We start from the raw sequence: 18,217 nt of genomic DNA on the forward strand, positions 1-18,217 counted from the left end.
TCCAGTATTGACATTCATGAAACATATCAGTTAAGAGAATTCTGCCGTTAATTCGACCTTTAAATGACTCTACTCAGTTGATTTTTATTTGCTTCAGGTATACATAATGAAAGCAGTTTCCTTTGCATCTTTGCTGAGGACAGGTATAGTAGTACCCTGGAGACACTGTAACAACCCCCTTCAGTATGCATGTGCGTATATATAATTATATACAAATAATCATGCATCCACACACACATTGGTAATGCGACACTGCATGTGACGGTTAAATCCATCATCATTCATCGTTGGCAGCACTTGTTCCTCTGACTTGGCCTTGATTACGTAACTGTGGAGAAAGAAAACACACAAGGTAAGCATTAAAAGCTCCTTGAAACATCAAGTGCCAAATAGGTAGCTTAATTAACCTCCAATTAAAACAGGGCAGGGCAGTCACAGCATCACCGAGACCGAGCAATTCAGAGCAAAGCAATGCAAGGTGTCCCAGGGCCCTCACACAGCACAGCAGACTTTACAGCTGCTGCTGCTGGGATCCCACCTGTGGCACTTCAGCAGTCACAGTGGGAAATACCAGCATTAACAGACACAAATACTCAGAGCTTTGCCAATCTCGGGAAATGCTGCTTTCTGCAGCGTAACTACTTTTATGCAGTTTAACATTTAAAAATGGCTGTGTGGAACTGGATTTTAAGAGGTTAACGTGCTTTAAAAGGTGACAGTCCACAGCTTCCCTCAATAACGTGGATTAAGTCCACATATCACAGGACAGTGACTCCTGCAGGTTGTGCCCAGGAAATGATTTGCAGGCCTCAGAGCTCAGAGCCAGCACAGTGATGACAACAGGTCATGCACTTTGGGTTTCTGCACTAGCAATGCAGAAGGAAGCAGGTTCTATGGCCAGGGTGTAAAGGCATTCTGCCAACAGACCAAGCACCCGTGGTTGTTTTTACAGTAGTTGCGTGCAGAGAAGGTCTCTCATATCCTCTGGACACAAAATGTCTCCTCCAGCTGTTGATCACATCAAGGTATTCAATCAGGAAGGAGCTCAAGGCCCAGAAGCATTAGGTGCTATCGTTCTGCCAGCAATTCCCATATCATATATATCAGTCTCCTTTTCCATCCAGCAGTTGACTTACACAGCTTGATTTGCCTCAGAACCTACAGAGAACTCCTCTAGACGTCAGCAGCCAATGTGCCTCGAACGGAACCCTTCTTACGCATCTAAACGTAAAATAAAACTGTGAGCTACCATGTAAAGAACCTATCATGCTGTTGGTTAGTAAGAGAGAAGTCACAATCGACATGGCCAAGGCTACTCACCCTGGCCACGACCAAAACCAGCCTCAGCTGAAGGCTTTGGGAGGCCGGGTACACAGAGCAGGTTTGTTGGGGTGAGGGATGCCTGGGAACCACACAGCAGCTGTAAATGATGCTCCTTAGATTTTTATCAGCCTATGATGCCTCAGAACCACCCTGCTTGAAATGCTCAAGGACACAAGGTGTACCACAGTGCTTTGGCAGATGCTCTCCTACTATGTAGTGATTAGCTGATGTGTATGTAGTGAGCCACAGGTGCTCCTCACCTCCAGGAGTCAGATGTATAAACCACTATGTGATAGAAAAAAAAATGAGAAAGATGGGCTGGCATTGAGAAACTCTGGAAGAACACAGGTGAGGAGTCACAGAGCAACAAAAAAGTAACAAAAACAGGGAGCCTGACAATAAATAGTGGCTTAAGATGAAGAAGGGGACCAACAAAAGAACTGAAAAGTCCACAGAATCTGAGGGGAAAGAATAACTTAAACTAGAATGAAGAAAGGGTGTTGGAGAGAAAGGGAGCAGCAAAAGAAAGCAGTGCATCCTGGGGAAATGCAATGCTGCCAACGTCACCATGCTTGTTCCCTGTGCTTGTCACACTACTTAACACAGCAGTGTCAAAGCTATTTCTCTGCAGGGATGGAAGCACAAGGACACTCTAGTCAATACTGTAGGCACTTCCCAGTAGTCCAGGTCATCTATTTAAACAAACCTCTATTTAAACAGGAAAAAAACCAAAATATTTCAGCAGTAGGTGCCCACTCCTCTCACATTTCACCATACTCACAGAAGAGCTGTGTTAGCAGTGTGAAAATGTGCCTTTTGCAAAAAGCAATGCACTGAAGTTCTTGAAGATGAGGTCACATGTGGTGAGCTACCTGAAACATGCTAGCTGCACTGCTTTGCAAAACAAGAAAACATAAGTAAGTTTGACATTTAAAAACAAGGATAAGAAATCTGTGTGATCCATGAAACACCTTTCCATAATCAGAAATACCCCACTGCCAATGAGAGTGCAATGTTTGCAACAGTGAGTGAACTCATTCTTCCCAGATCTATAACAGGAGCTGCCAGGGCAGACTATCCCTCCAGCTACCTGAAGAGAAAAGGTGGTTTTACCACCTCACACCACCTAGCTATTAGCACCAACAGCAAAAAAACACCTCTTCCAAATTCCAACATTTCCACACTGTTTGATAAAAACCAAACATCAAGTGGGGACAGAAGAATTACAGCTAGTTTTGATTCTAAAAGATGTGCTAGGCTCAAACCACGAAAAAAGCACTTCCAAAACCACTGTCAACAGGGAGTCAAAACCATGAGACAGTCTGTTTAAACAGGGCTGGCAGATGAAATGAGTAAAACCACACTAAAAAGCAAGTGACAGCTGCAGGAACATCGTGCCCTGACACTACCAAGACAATGGAAGGAAAACAAGGTGAACAGGTTTTGGACATAGATGGGCAAAATGGGAAGGAAATAGAATGGACTCCACAAACTGGAGGACTAAAAAGGAAGAAAAGCTCATGTCAAAGGTCAGTTCTGGAAACAGACTGGAGAAAGCTTCTTGCTCAGCCTATGATGCTTCTCTATCTCTTAACAGAAAGCATACTGAACGTAACTAACAGATGGATTTCCTTCCAGACATCAGTCCAAAGATGAATTAAACTATATATACTTGATCCTCACAGCCACTAAAGCACATAAATTGATAAGCCCATCCATTTTACTGGCTTCCTTTTTGCAAGTAAAATTCTCAGTTTTGCTGAGCTAACGAGGATGAGCACTGCGTTGTCACGTGATCTGAACAAGAACACTGCACAGCGTGCTTGAAGAGGAAAAGTAACCAGCTCCAATGATTAGAAATGAACCAAAGCAAACAATGCAAAACTGATGATGGCTCTGAGAAGTGGTAAAAAAAAAGTAGTGAAGGTGATTTTGTGCGATGAGAGTGAGAGCACAGATAAAGAGATGGGCAATGCAGGCACCCCAGATTTAGTGACATCAGAAACATTGACCTTAAAGCCACTTCCAGCCCGCCACAGTGCAGCATGCAGAAGCCTGAAGTGCGTGGGTCTGCACAGCAGAACCACTGGAGGGGCCACAGTGCTCATCAGCAGTTGCCCAAATGCACGCAAGGGAATGGATAAAGCTTCATAAAGCTGCAGTTCCCAAACACTCAATGGCATCACTACAGATAGCACACAAACATCAGCCTGAAGGTGCTCTCACCGCTTCCAGCTCCTTTTGAGTCTCATCCTCCATCCTCCTGATGTCCTCCATAGTCAGATCGATCCACTTGTCGATCCAACAGAACAGCTGGCGATGGAAGTTGGTAAATATCCTTTTTTCTTGCTTTAAGAAGATAAGAAAGCATTACAGGAGATGCCTGCATCCTGCCACCCGCCAGCACAGCGACTGCAGTTCTTTACTCTCAACATGAAGCACTTACCTTCTGTATAAGGTTTTCCACTTTGTTCTGCAGTCCCCACCATTTAAATTTAATCGTCACCAACTTGTAAGCACACATTTTAGGGCACTCTTCATCAGTTGCTAGCTCTTTCTGTTTATGGATAATTGGAAAAGGGTTTTTTTTTAATTGATTTCAGTGAAATGCATTTAATATTACTCTACATCTTAGTAAATGACTGCACTAATCTCAACACAGAGTAGCAGGGATTAACAAATAACTGAGCTACATCCATACCTATCTTATATATCTATAAGGCAATTCAATTAATGCTGCAAATATATATTTTAAATCTGTTTTAGCATTGATTCCATTTCCATCACTTCCACTGCAATATACTTCCTGAGGTTTTGAGGGGACAACAAAGCTTAATTACAACAGCTAGTCCCAAATTATTATATACTTCTGGGGCTATTACCCAAAGGCAATTATAATCTGAGCTGTATCAATTTTCTCAGCATAATGGTGGAAAACATTCACTCCAGAAAAGATGCAGATCACAAAACTCACATCATCACCCCCAAAGTTTACTTCTCACAAAAACACAAAACAAATCTGATTTGGTTCTGCTTTGTCCATATACTACAAAAAGGAATCAAACCCTGGCATGCTCTCCCCTATTCCTCTCTCCCTCACCTTCCTTCCTTGGGGATGATGGCAGAAGGGTTTGCTCTTAGCCATACACAGACACTGCTTATAATTCCTTTCTTATCACAGCTTCTACTTCCAAACAGGTTTGAAGCACCCATAACATCACAGATGCTGTTTTTCCTACAATTCATGCAGCCAAGTTTACATATCAGAAGTAACCACGTCCTATTTTTGCTTAACAGCACGTTAGGTTACTCCAAGCCTTGTAGAAGAGGAAAATTAAAGGGGAAATAGGGAAGCAACTCAACCCAAACCTCTGCATGTGAATAATAAGCAGTACAATGGGAAGACCATAGATTTATATTCTGCCTGAGATGTTGGTTCCTTCCTCCTGAGGCAAGGAGCAAAGACTGGTATGGAAAAGCCCTGTGAGGGCTGTGTGACCCAAGGACAGAGAGAAATTACTTTTTTTTTTTTTAAATAAACATCTGTAAAAGGAGGAAAACTCAATGCCTGGAACCAGCATGCAATTTATAATAGTGTATACTCAGAGGTCTTGAGTACAGGTAACACTCACCCAATTTAATTTGCACTGGTTTAATTTAGTAGTGATATTGAACAAGCAGCAGACAGTAACTTTGCTTATTAACACATCTGGAACTTTAAATGAATGCACAAGAACAGAAACATCAAACACCTGCCCTCTGTTCTAGCACTAACACCAAAGTGCTGGTCTTAAGAGGACAGGCAAACGTTTTTTTTCCTTGCTGATGACACTTCATAAGGCTGTAAAGCCAGTTCTTCTTACCTTCCAGTTTGGCCCCAAAGGTCCTCTCTTGGTCTTAACTGACTGGAATAATGCAGGGTCTTCATCAGCTTTGTAGTCCTATAATATAAAAGCAAACAAGCCTGAGTGTCGGAAAGAAACAGCTACAATAAAGCTCCTGCTCATGGCAACCAAAGTGATCCAGCCAACAGCTGGGAGCAGTGAGTGGAGCAGGTTTTGAGTCTGGTTTAAATTGGAGTGGAAAACTCCATCACACCAGCTCTCTTGCTGCCCGTCACCAGCAGTGCTCCTGATGTATTTACAGCAGAACAGCACCCTGGGCCGCCTCCTCAGTCCCAATTTGTGTGCCCTTGTGCTGGGCACTGTGTGCCATAGGCACAATCCTTTCAGTTTTGTAAACTGCTTTTGGTGGGGAAAGGAATAATAACACTGAAATCAGAATGCTGATGTTTTCCAAACTGCAACACACGTCTACTTCTGAACCATCGATCAGAGCAGAAAGGGAAGAAGGCATGAGTGAGCTAACTTGAGAAATCAGGACCTGGGTGACCCCAGCCTGCAAGGCACACTGCTGGCCAAGGCACAGAGCGAGCACAAGGCAGCAGCTCCTCTGGCACTGCATTACAGAACAGGCACCACTACTTACCAGGTCAGTCATACACAGTGGGAACAAAGCCATTAGCAAAAGAGCTGAGAAATGCTCCTAGTGCATGGAATAGCTCACTTTTACTGACGAGGTGTATGGAAATGATTATTTCAGAGAGACATTTATTTGGGAATTAGGACAGGTTAGAAACCCCTGACCTTGGTATCCAGGACAAGAAAAGTTTACATGACGTATGGGAAACGTGTGCCTAAGAAAACCACTACACCCAACTAGCCAAAGAGAACTGTAAAAGTTTAAATGACTTCTAAGCAGGACAAGAATTCAGTGGGTGCTACAGAAAAACCCAGGAATGCTTCGCAAAATTAATGTGCAGTTTTAAAAGACAAATTTTGATGAGGACAAAATTTGCAGAGCACAGAACGAAAGAAACACTGCCAGGAAAGCGGCTGCTGGGATTCCCCAATCCTGCATCACAGGGCTGTCACAAAGAATCCCATCCACAAATTGCTTTAAAGATGAATTAAAACTAAAGCTTCATCTTCCCACTGTGTCCCTGGACATGGAAAATTCAATCCTATCCACCTCGAGATAGGAATAATTGTAAGAAAGGCTCTGTGAGCACCAGAACTGCAGTAGTGCTCCTTATGAGGCACAGCATCCAAGCACAGTGCCTTGAGAACTGCTTTCCACCTACAGCAGTTGCACACACACACACAAGACAACCCCAGCACTGGCACACCATGGAGCAGGGCTTACCAGGCTGGGTCACACAGGAGTCCATCTGATCTAATATCCTGTCTCAGTGGCCAGTAACAGATACTGCATGGAAGGATGCACACAGCCCACGGGCAGATCTAGCAATCCAAGGAACAAGAAGCTGGCTCCTCACTTATGTACTTCATTTGTAGGTTGCTTTTATATAAAGCTCAGTGTTTTTGCTGTCAGATGCACTGAAGGCCCCATACAACCCACTAGTTAACAGATTTAGAAAGCATTAATAGATGTTCAGATCTTTCAAATATATATAAATGGATTGCTTTTGCTAGAAGCATGATTCAGAAGACCTCCAACCGCACTGCTGGCGGATATATTTTCACTGTGACCACAAGGCAGCATTTTCTTCTATTTTTCCCTCTAAATTGAAACAATATATTTATACAAAGAGCCCAAATAATAGCCAGGCAGCTTTAGCAGGGCACTCCCGCAGGTACTAAGAGAATTCTTTATCCACCACACAGCAGTAATTTGAGGACTCAGCACAAGCACCGCATGTTAACACTGAGAATCCAGCAACACGTGTATGCAGGTCCTCCCCAGGATGAGAGCAACATTTGTTATTTAGGAAAGCCCCATTCATTTCTGATTTTACTGGACCAAGGCACGTCCTTTTTATGAGCACCAACATGAGCAGTATTTCCTCACATACAACACGCACGGCATACAGAGCAGAGCACTAACTCCCAATTACAGCTGCAAGCAGGCAGCAGCACAGGGCACGAGCCTGCTGCCTCCTTAGCACTCCAGCTCCTTTAGGAGCCAGCAAGGTGAGCACAGGGGCACAGCCACACTGCTTGCCACCAGCTGCAGACTTCTCCTCCCATTAGTGATTTCCAAACACTGTGGGTGAAGACAGCTGCAATCTGCTCCAATCCTCAGGTCCACAGCACATTCTGAAGGCATTATCTTATGCCTGTGAATAGATATTTCTAAAACAACTCCTGGCTGGAAAAAAAAAGGCATTTTCTTTACAAGTAAATCAAGAAATACATTTAAGTCCTTACAACAATATATTTTTACACAAATATATTTCCCATTCTAAAATACTGGTTATGACTGCCTGTCAACCCCACTCAAACACCAGAATAGAAGATATCGAACAAAGGCAGCAAGCTATTGCAACATATCAACAACTTTCTAACCATCAATGCTCTTATGCTGCATTTGAGGGTATGAGAGACCAACAGCATATACTTCACTTGCAGTCATTAAGGTGAAGGAAGTGCAATTAACATGTTAAAAGTTAAAAGATATACATTGACTACATGGGACCCCAGAGCAGGCCTGTCCCATTCACTCAGTGCTTCCTAATACTTTCATCACCTGTGATGCCTTTCCTCTCATTCTCAGTGAAAAACTTCATTTAGGACAAGCACAGCATGCTCTGCACATGGCTCTGAGCAACTGGATGGCTGTGAGCACTGCTGGAGCTGTGGGTGTCCCTGAGCACTGCAGGCAATGGGATCAGATGCCCTTCAGGGGTCCCTTCCAACTCAAACCATTCTATGATTCTATGCTACCCTCCCACTCCTATGGCATTACTTGTAGCACAGAAACAAATGCTGTAAGTAAAAGGTAGGAGCGAAATAAAATTCAAAGAAAAGAGATGAGTCATGGTAACATTGTAGAGACCACATACAGAAGACTTTTCAAGAATCACACCACATCCTGTTAGACCAAAGCCTAGAAGGACAAGAGAGCACTGCAGGAACTCCTCACAACACGCAAACCCTACCAGCATGCAAGCAAGTCAGCTGGACTGGAGCCAGAGTACAAATAAACAGCAGTTCTCTGCAAAGTTTAAGGAAAATATCTGTGCAGCAAGTGCTTAACTCCTGACAGCAACAAGTCCTTCTTAGGAAGAAAAACAGGCAGCAGTTGGAAGAAATATTACAGCTAAAAAGCCCCGAAGCTCTCCTGAAAACTCGTCAGGCAGGCATGAGATGCAGCTGAGTAAGAATATAGAGAAGTAAAATCCTTTCTGAAGAAATATACAGATGTTGTTTCATGTGTACTTCCTGCTTAAAACCGCAATTCAATACACATGAATGCAACAGACTGCAATAGAGAATTATTCAGAGACCGTGAACCGAATCCAATAAAGCAATAATTGCAGCAAACCCTCAATTCAGGCGTTTCTTCACAGTTCATTGCCCACCAACGCTAAAAGTTACTCTGAGATGCATCAGCGTAGTGGGAATAACATCATCAGGTGGTGCCACCTCTTCTCCCCCTCGTCCAGTGACACCCACCAGCAGCAGCCCACACTTTCACACACCTGCCTCACCTGAGCACCAAAACAAAACAAGCCTGAAGCCCCACGCCTCGTGTTTCAGTCGACTGAGTCGACTGATTGCTTGTTTCAAGCAATATAATGATCCAGTATGACCTAAAAGAAGACATCTAACCACCTCTTCACTGTACAGAAACAGCTATAAATCTGACTTCAATTTCTTTGTTTTTGCTACACTCCAGCTTCACACAAATTGTTTCCAAAAACACAGACTCTTGTGATGTTAACTCAATGTTCAATTCTGCTTACTCTTTAAAAAGTCTTATTCTCCTGGGAAGTGATTTTTGTATATAAACCACATAAAGCTGCTTTGATTGTATGCTGGAGATGATTAAGAGGCCAGGGTTAAATCTATACCTGAAGAAAGTCACAGATGTTGCCCAAATTATTTCTATACATACTTAAACAAGCACAAGTTAGCATATGCATACCATCAGTACCTTTAGGAAATGCACTGCTTTTTGTATTTATGCTGATTGCAGCTCTGAAACTGAAGTAATCGTCACACTACAATGCTTTGGCCAAGGTTCAATCACCGAATGCAAGGGTACATCTTGAGTGTATTTATCACAACTTTTACCAAAATTGGATTTTAAAAATGCAGCCTGCTTCCTTCAGTCATGCTGTTATCCCAAGAAGCACAACTGGGTCCTTTTTGACAAAAAAAATAAGCAAATGTAAATAAAACAAAGGCCAGAAAATGCAGATTTTCACCATGGAAGAGACTACCAGTCTGGGTCAAGGAGAATTTTCTGCTGGCCAACACTGAGCTGTTGAAGAAAGGGGGCAAATAGGAGGTGTGAGAAGGGTGCCAGCTCATGGCTAACTCACAGCAGGATCTACATTCAGGTAAAATTTCATTCAACAAAGCAGTGACGTGATATTCAAAGTCAGCACTCTGCAAAACGGAATGTCTAAGGGATGAAACGGAAATGCAAACCTGAATCACGTGCTGGAAGTTGGTCCCAAGGATACCTACACTATCATGGGTCCTACTGTGAACCTGAACCTAAAAGCACTTTGCTATGGCCAAAAATGGTGTTAGAGTCACTACAAAAGGAAGAGAACATAGAAACATAAGAGGTGACCTGAGACTCTGGATTAAACCATTCCACATTTATAGTTCTGACACTCTGTAGACCAAACATTCAAAAGGAGGGGAAAAAAAAAAAAAAAAAGGAGGATAATGTACTGAAAATAGTTTCAAGGACTTTCACATATGAAATGGTTTCCATACGAAGACGGATGGAGAGACAGCGGACCTGGGAGAGATGTGATGGAGAGGAGGTGGGGGAGGACAATGGGAGAATGCTCAAAATCTGTAAGAAGAATTCTGCAGAAAGTATAAAAAGGGGCACAAAATGAACTGAATGATGAGGCAGGCGCGTGCTGTGTCTCTGTACCAACAAACACCCCACAGAATTCACGAGGCTACAAAGGTCAGCAGCGTAAACGGTTTTAAAATGGATTAGATGCACTCATGGGAATGGAAGTTCCTACCAAAGGGCCAGATATAAGCAGGGGTTCTGGAAGTCTTTTAAACAGATTGATCTTTCCACAGATATGCACCTCTCAGCTTTTTGTATTCTATGCTTCCCAAGTGCCTTATCCTTCCACACGTCACTGCTACTGGCCCCTAACAGGATACTGGGTTAGATGGATCTTGATCCTGAGCCTAAAGTACAGCTGCTTTTAGCATACCACCATCTGTCAGTCTTCAGTACAAAGGAAACTGCGATATGAAGGCAAACCATGGCACACAGCACTGCAAGGGGGCATACAGCATAAGCAGTGCTGTTCCCTAACAGTACTCCAAACAGAGTAAATATGTAAGATCAAGGAACATCAATAATAAGCACAACCCTTTATTTGCAGGTACTGCGACTGAGAAAGCATCCTGACAGCTGACAGCATTGTTGTTGTCTGCCACAATTCCAGGCATGGAATAGGGAATGCACAACATACATTTACCTGCCAGGTCAGCTCTAAGGTCATATGGAATGTCTGAAAGAACAAGGGGCAGCAAAATGATTCCTCACTGCATTACAGTAGGTGAGGTACATTCCGTTTGCTTTACAGGGAGGTTCTCCAAACAGTGTATTTTCACACATGTAAACCCACAGATCACCCATTAAACATCAGTTAAGCAGCAGTGCAGGTTATACACTTAAGTTGGCAACAGAAATAGCAATTTATGAAACACGCCTTTCCCATTCACATACCAATGTGGCCTTTTCCCTCTTTCCTTTACTTGCCTGCAAAGGAGTCCTCTCTCACAGTGAAAGATATTTATTACCTATTAAGATATTAAGTATTTATTTTTTGGAAAATAACAATTAAATAGTTTCAAGAACAGCTGCTTGCACAAAACCAGCACAAAATTATCACGTGAACACAAACAGGCCAGTGTCGGTGTAAGCCAGAAATTAGGATAAGCACTTTACAGTGAAGGTGCCCTCTGAAGTTGTGTAAACCTGCGTGTAAAATCAATGTATCCTACCTTCTTACTCACATCAATCACACACAGTGAGTTGCTTAACAATTGGCAGTGCAGAGGAACAGAATGGGAACTATCACACACCTGAAGGGCTGCCCTGAAAGCGAAATCCCAGCAAGGCAGATAAAGCTGAATACATCTCTTTGGGTATTTACTCCAGTGAAATTTCACACTGTCAGATTTAAGGCATCAATATCTTTTCTGTGCAAAGCGCAACTGAAAAGAGAAGATGGAGGCCTGTGTTCCTAGCACTGAACTTTGCCACTCTCTCTTCTTCATCTAGCAGCCAGCTTCCACCACTGCACACACTCCTCTTTGTCTGGCATACAACTTCACTAAATAACCATGTGCCATTACTGATAAAATCTCTCCTAATTTTTTCCTTCCTCTATAAAGATATTAAACTTCATGCACTCAGGAAAAGGACCACAGACTCCCAAGGAGAGATTTCTGGGTGTATCCGTAATGCTGATGGTCACCAAAGCAATTAATGATGAGGAAACAGAAAGAGTAATCCCACAGCTTTCAGAAGATACCAAAGTTCATTTCTTGAGAATTGTACGGATAAAAGGAGTTTAAAAGTAAAGTCTAGTTTTTAGTGGCAAAGCTTGACAGTTCCTCTCGAGATTGCCTGAGCCACAGAGTGAAGGACGGGTTGGGGGACAGAGAATTTCTAATCAAAAAGAAGCACTAATAAAACTCTAATCAAAGCAGAAGCACAATAGGAGCTTGGTGCGAATGCTGCTCTCTCTCATGCTGCACAGCTGGGGCAGGTTCTTGCTCTTGCCTTCACACACTGACATGAGCACACAGATCCCTGCTCCATCTACTCAATTACTTTGTCTACAGCTGGAAATAAAAACGACACCAGCAGTCTGTTGATTTTCACGTCTGTGTCATGTAACTGAGAGTCAAACCCAAGAGTTTAAAATTGTCAACGCAATTCCTAAGCATGAAGCACAGGAAAGAATTATTCAAAATAATTGTATCTGTTGGATAAAATCCATACCACTTCCAGCTCATTCACAACAACCAGAAAGCACTGACAGAACGAGCAGCACGCTGTGCCCCTACCCCAACATTTGCACGTTTACTTACTCCTGGTTCTACTTGAGTTCTGTCTGCAATGTCAATATGGACAACTTCAACACTCTTCCACGTGTTGGGATCTAAATTGTGCACCTGCAAAAGAAAAAGGAGTGGTTTTGATGCCACCACCTGATGAAGCTGTGTACCTCATGCAGTGAGTGTATTTTATTCTGGACTTCATGAAGGTAGAGTGTGTTCTCAGAATCTGTGCTTTCTTTCTCTGCTTTCCTACAAGGGAATTACTTCTTTAGTTAAGTTAATTCACTAAACAATTTTAAACCAACACAAAGCCTTCAGCTCCTGTGCATTCATGAGACCAGATTTAAAATCAAGCTGTATTCTTTGTATTCATCACAGCTGATGAAATCAAGCTCTAATTAGAAATGTCACCCATTCAGTAAAATGGTTCTATTTAGAAAGAAACCTTCACAAGTTCCAAAGTGCAAATATGGCAGGTCTCAATTACCTACCTACCTTTAGTCAGTTCTCTAAAGAATAGGTCTTCCTCTAGTATGCTTCAGATGAATGCATGCAGGATGAAGCTACACATTGATCTAAGCATGCTATTAACTTCACATCTGTTACCTGTATGGCACACCTGAACTTACAATTAAAGAAAGCAGAGCTGTTCAAGAAATACCCTCCTTCTCTGCAGCACATCCTTTCTTTAGGGATGAAGCAATTCACCAAAGCACTGAGAATACACTGACCATCCTTCCCCCCCAAATGCTCTGTAAGTACATTTGTCACCGTACAGAAGAGGTCTCCTGAAGAGACCCATGAACTGAATGAACCATCAACACAGGAAAAGAAGACTTCCAGTCCAGAAAACTTACAGCTTAAGCTTCAATAAACAGCCCTACAGAAACGTACAAAAATAAACCATAATGTCAGTTTCAAAGTCACTGGCACTCCTAAGAGAAAAGAATATGAAATTAAAAGTTCCCACTTCCTGAAAACCTCTGTTAATGTCAGTGAGAATCAGATATCTGCACTGATATTAACATTAAAAACAAAAAAGAAATTCCTCTTTTTTTTTTCTACCTCTTTAGATGAAAAACCCTGATCACCTCAGAAGGATTTGAATAACACTTTCTGTGTAAGTAACTGGTTGGACTTTGAACGTTATACAGTGATTATCTGCCATTACTGGATATGGAAGACCTTATTTGGCTGAAAGGAAAATATTACTAATGTTAGGTATCCAAATCCCAACTCACGTTCTCTGACGTCCCCAGGTCGGGTTTGTGCCAGGTCTCGATTTTTATGAAGAAATCATCTTTCATGTATTCATTCTGTAAGAATTAAAACAAAAACCACGAGTTTGATTGTGCTCACGCAGCTTAACTCCTAGTTAGACAGCGTAGGTACGTTTTACATAAGTGCAAATTTACATTTGCATAAAGCAGTCCTCACTAAGTCTTAACTAGCACACATTCTATTTAAATTACAAAAAGAAACAGCCCTTTCTCCTGCACACAGAAGGTACAACGGGATAACCTGCCTCTGATGGGCAGTACTGGTGGAGGGGGTGGCTGCACTGAGTGATGCTGGAGGCCTCTTCAAACCTTGGTGATTCTAAGAGCAAGAAATCAGCTACAGCACCAAGTGCTCCCTTGAAAGCAGTCCTACTGGTAAGCCCAGCTCGGTGCACACAAATAGAAATAAGGGCGCTGTCACTCAGGATCCCTCTTCCTCAGCTCTGAAATTCTTTACTTCTACGTTCACAGCACTTTAAATGAATACTGCAACAAAGATGGAAAAATTCAACGCCAATATACTTCAGTTAATGAGACCATTCTGAGAGCTGGGTGACAGCTGACACAGAGCAGACGTTCATGTATAGCACAGTTACGACCGTCGAGGTCTGGCTACTACCAAACCTTATGTCTACAGCCCAGCACAGAACACTTCTAATTTCAGAAGTAGAAAAGCAGACATCAGTGTGCACATATCATGGGGAAACAAGCCGAGCAGTTCAGCAACGTGTTTGCAGCACCTTATGCTGTACCCTCAGGGTGACAATCTGAACCAAGTCTGCATGCGAGCAGATAAAGGAATTTAACATCAAATGTACAAACCTCCCTCAAACAGATCACCAAAATAGAGACATGGGATAATGAAGGCTTGCTGGTCTCTTTATCACACATTTTAAATAGCAAAAACCCCAACACCCCAGCTAAATTGGTCCACCTTGCTTCTCAGTTAACCCATTTTAACTGAGGCAGAATTTCACTTTCTGCAAAACAGGATTTCAGGGACTGATTATTCCACATTCAAGACTATAGAAAAAGCTGACTTAACGTTCTGTTCTTGGCCTGCCTTAACAAGACAGGCGTTACAGAGCTATAACAGTAAGCAAAGATACAAAACATGATGCAAAAAATGAAAGCATTTCTTTGCCAAATTACAGTTCTTTCCAATTATAGCCAAGTAGTGACAAAGTAACAAGTTGTCCTGTGCCAGGAACCCCCACAAGGCACAGATATGTGGCTGAGGCAGGCTTGCTGGAGTCAGTTGTTGCATTCACAACAAATAAAACATAACTCAGATCAATCCACCATAGCACTGATAGCAATTCAAACACTCACCGTCACAACTGGTCATTGGAAACACGTGGGAGGAAAGCAAAAAAGAAACAAAAGTGTTATTAGATAGGATTGTTTATGAAACATTGCAGACAATGAATACATCACAGTGCTAAGAAACATTCAAGATTAGTCTGAGAGATCTTGGTGTATGCAGTCAGCATGCTGCAGCAGATTACAACTTGCCAGCCCTAATTTTGGAAGTTTACTATAAAGTGCTTCCAACTGTTGAATAAAAACAACAGAATAGAGCCTACTCTTAAGGCTGCCACAGTTAAAGTATTTCAATAACGCAGTCACCTCCTTTAAAGAGACTACAAGGATGTACAGAAATTACTTGGTTTCTAACAGATTCTGTTCTACACTCAAAGAAAGAGTGAGCTGTTAGTCTTGCACTAATGGCACTGTACTCTAAGGCTGCTTTTTATAAGCAGACCTCTTCAGAATAGGAGATCTCAGAAACACAACATTAAAGTGCAAAATGTGCTTTCTACTTGATGGCACCCACTCTGCTCCTAAACGATTTAAGACCGTCCCTAAACGCTAACAGCATGAGACACTTCAGCACAGAAGTAAGTGTCACCTACTTGTTCTACAGTAAGGATATGCATTCCAGGCCTTCTCGTGGAACACCAGGGAGCCTTCTGGAGCAATCATTCTTACAAAACCAGGAACTTTACTGTAAAAAACAAAAATTGACACGATTTAAGTTTATTTGCCAGCTGCAGAACCTCACCGATTTCTCCCACTCTAAAAAGAAAGGCATGTTCTACCCAAGCACAGCAAAGGTCACGATCCCCAAGTTACTCACAATCAGCTATGCAGGAACTCTAACAACATTACTGATCACAGAACAGTTAAGAGAACATTGCTGAAGGTAACAAGGAGGCTGTGGATGCCCCATCCCTGCAGGCATTCGAGGCCAGGCTGGATGTGGCTCTGGGCAGCCTGGGCTGCTGGTTGGGGTTTGGAACCGGATGATCACTGTGGTCCTTTTCAACCCAGGCCATTCTATGATTCTATGTAACCGCAAGGTAATTAACAGAGATGGTCCCAACCAATATCCATGTTTTCCTCACCTCTTTAAGTGATAGATTTTGTGAGTATATTGTCCCTTCTCATCATCTTTTTCATAAGGCTCGTTTATTAAGACTTGAATTCCTTCACCGCCTCCCGTTTCATTTTTGCTAGCTTCTGCCACCGAATAAAGTTGACCAACTTGATACTGGAAAGTTAAGAAAAGTGAGATTCAATATTTAAGTCAGGCAAAATGGCCAATGCACAGAAGAACTGCTAGTAGGAACACAATGAAGTTAGGAAAGAAAAATAAAAGAAGCATTCATGACAACGTGACTATGGGGCAAAACACACCACCTCGATGCACCTGTTCCTTCACCTTAATGCAACACACTGGTATGGAGCACTGCATCCACCACCCTTCGTTCATCCCACATTAAAAAAAGCATAGAAATTCTTCATTAAATAAAAGTAATACAATCTTTTGTTTACAAGATTTTGAAATGATTGAATTCCAGCACCAGCTCTCCCAGATTAATACTTTTAACTAATTAGGTACCACCCTCACAGGACCATTTAAATAGCTGCCTTCAGATCTCAGAAGACCGTTCCTACTTTTGCCTTCAGGAAAAGCTTTGGGGTCACTGAATGCCTTGATCAGCAGGAAAATTCTGCTGCAGCACACAGTTGCACAATGTTTTTCTCTCGCTCGTAAGCCACGGAGTGGCTCAGAAACAACTAAACGCTGCAGGCCTGTAGGCATCTGCCTCCTTTTGAAATTCACTGATCTGCAACAGGTTAGCTCTGCCTGACTGGTGGCTTACACACATGGTACCTTATGCACAGCTGAGCTGCACAGCGCAGGGAACATTTGGATCCAGGGCAGTCAGACTTAAAGAACACGTCGGCATCTTCCCATCCCTCCCCCCAGAGCCAGAACAGGTCAGACGAGGACATACCTCTTGCACTGAACATGGCAACACCACTCGGCTGAAAGAGGACAAAAAGAAAAATTAATACAATGGACTGTTAGGTTTCAGCAACAGTTATAAGCTGTAATAAACACAGTCAAGAAGGAAGCATCAGCACAAGCTAACTTAGGATTTCTTTTCAGATGCACTGTACAGCAGTACAGCTCTATGGGGACAATACGAGAAATCTGTGTGAAATCAAGAAGGCAGATGCGTCAGGAAGGGGGAGATGGGTGGGAACGTCAAAAGCTGCACAGAAGGACAAGGAAATCCAAGCCCCATTTCCAGCTCTGCTGGAAACTCAGAGCTGCCAGCTTTTTTCACATGTGACGACAAACAGCCCTGCCAGTGCCACAGACAGCAGAACACACACATGGGCCCTCAGAGCCTACAAACGAACGTTAGCAATTACAGCCGTTATGAGTCACTTAAAGAGCGGGACGGCTCACGCCCATTGAGGTGGCAGCGGGACGGCACCGGGTGCCCCGAGGTCCCTCCAACCCGAGCCGTCTCGTGCCTCTGTCTCGCAGCTCCTACACACCTTCTTTATTTATCCCTGACGGGACAGGGATTCCCATGTGTGCCTTGCCGAACTACTTCCATTTCCACCTATAAAACCTTCCGAGAGACATGGAAAACCAAATGGAAAAAAGAAACAAGACAGCCGCTTTTGAGATCTGACTGCCTCAAACGTTTCAGCTCGGAAAGCGGAGCTCGCAGCTCACCGCGGGCTCGCCCAGCACGGCCGTCAGCGCAGAGCTGAGCGCTGACTCGCCCGGCCGGACGCGCGGTGAGCACCAAACGAAGCCGCGCCCCGGGCGGCAACGGAGCGGCTGCGGGACCCCGCGGTGCCGCCCCGAGCCGCTCGGATGGCCGCTCCTACCGTCCCTGCAGCCCCGCGCCCTCGATAAGGGAGCGGCCGAGGCGACGCGGCCCCGGGCTGGGGCGGGCCGGGCGCTTCCGGCGCGGCGGAGCCGAGGGAGGCCCAGCGCGCATCGGCTCCCGCCACGGCCCCACCCGGCTGCACCCTCGCGGCTCGGCGCGGCCCCACCGCCGAGAGGCGCGGGCGGCTCCAGCCGCTCTCCGGCAGCACCGGGCCGCGCCGCTCAAAGCCCGCTCGCCTCCCGGCCGCCCGCACTCACAATTCCTTGATCAGCACCATCTTCCCCGCACCGCCCCGTACTGCGCACGCGCGACCGGCGGCGCCTGCCCA

General features: G+C 43.8%; 1 protein-coding gene across 2 annotated transcripts; it reads right to left on the bottom strand.

Annotated features, from left to right (window-relative positions):
* Positions 1-277: 277 nt before the first annotated feature.
* Positions 278-18,169, bottom strand: PITPNB (phosphatidylinositol transfer protein beta; the record flags this gene model as incomplete). Of its 2 annotated transcripts, none has more annotated exons than XM_079543991.1 (11): positions 278-328; positions 3,550-3,672; positions 3,770-3,880; positions 5,187-5,264; positions 12,438-12,521; positions 13,649-13,723; positions 15,020-15,027; positions 15,604-15,695; positions 16,096-16,241; positions 16,993-17,023; positions 18,147-18,166. In XM_079543991.1, 11 exons carry the CDS (start codon positions 18,164-18,166, stop codon positions 278-280), a joined length of 819 nt encoding a protein of 272 aa, XP_079400117.1. The 2 variants fall into 2 exon arrangements, with proteins under 2 accessions (XP_079400117.1, XP_079400118.1); XM_079543992.1 differs by lacking the exon at positions 278-328 and adding an exon at positions 1,174-1,221 and having other exon boundaries at positions 18,147-18,169.
* Positions 18,170-18,217: the final 48 nt, after the last annotated feature.

This window comes from Tetrao urogallus (assembly GCF_951394365.1).
Source record: "Tetrao urogallus genome assembly, chromosome: 17".
Taxonomy (NCBI): domain Eukaryota; kingdom Metazoa; phylum Chordata; class Aves; order Galliformes; family Phasianidae; genus Tetrao; species Tetrao urogallus.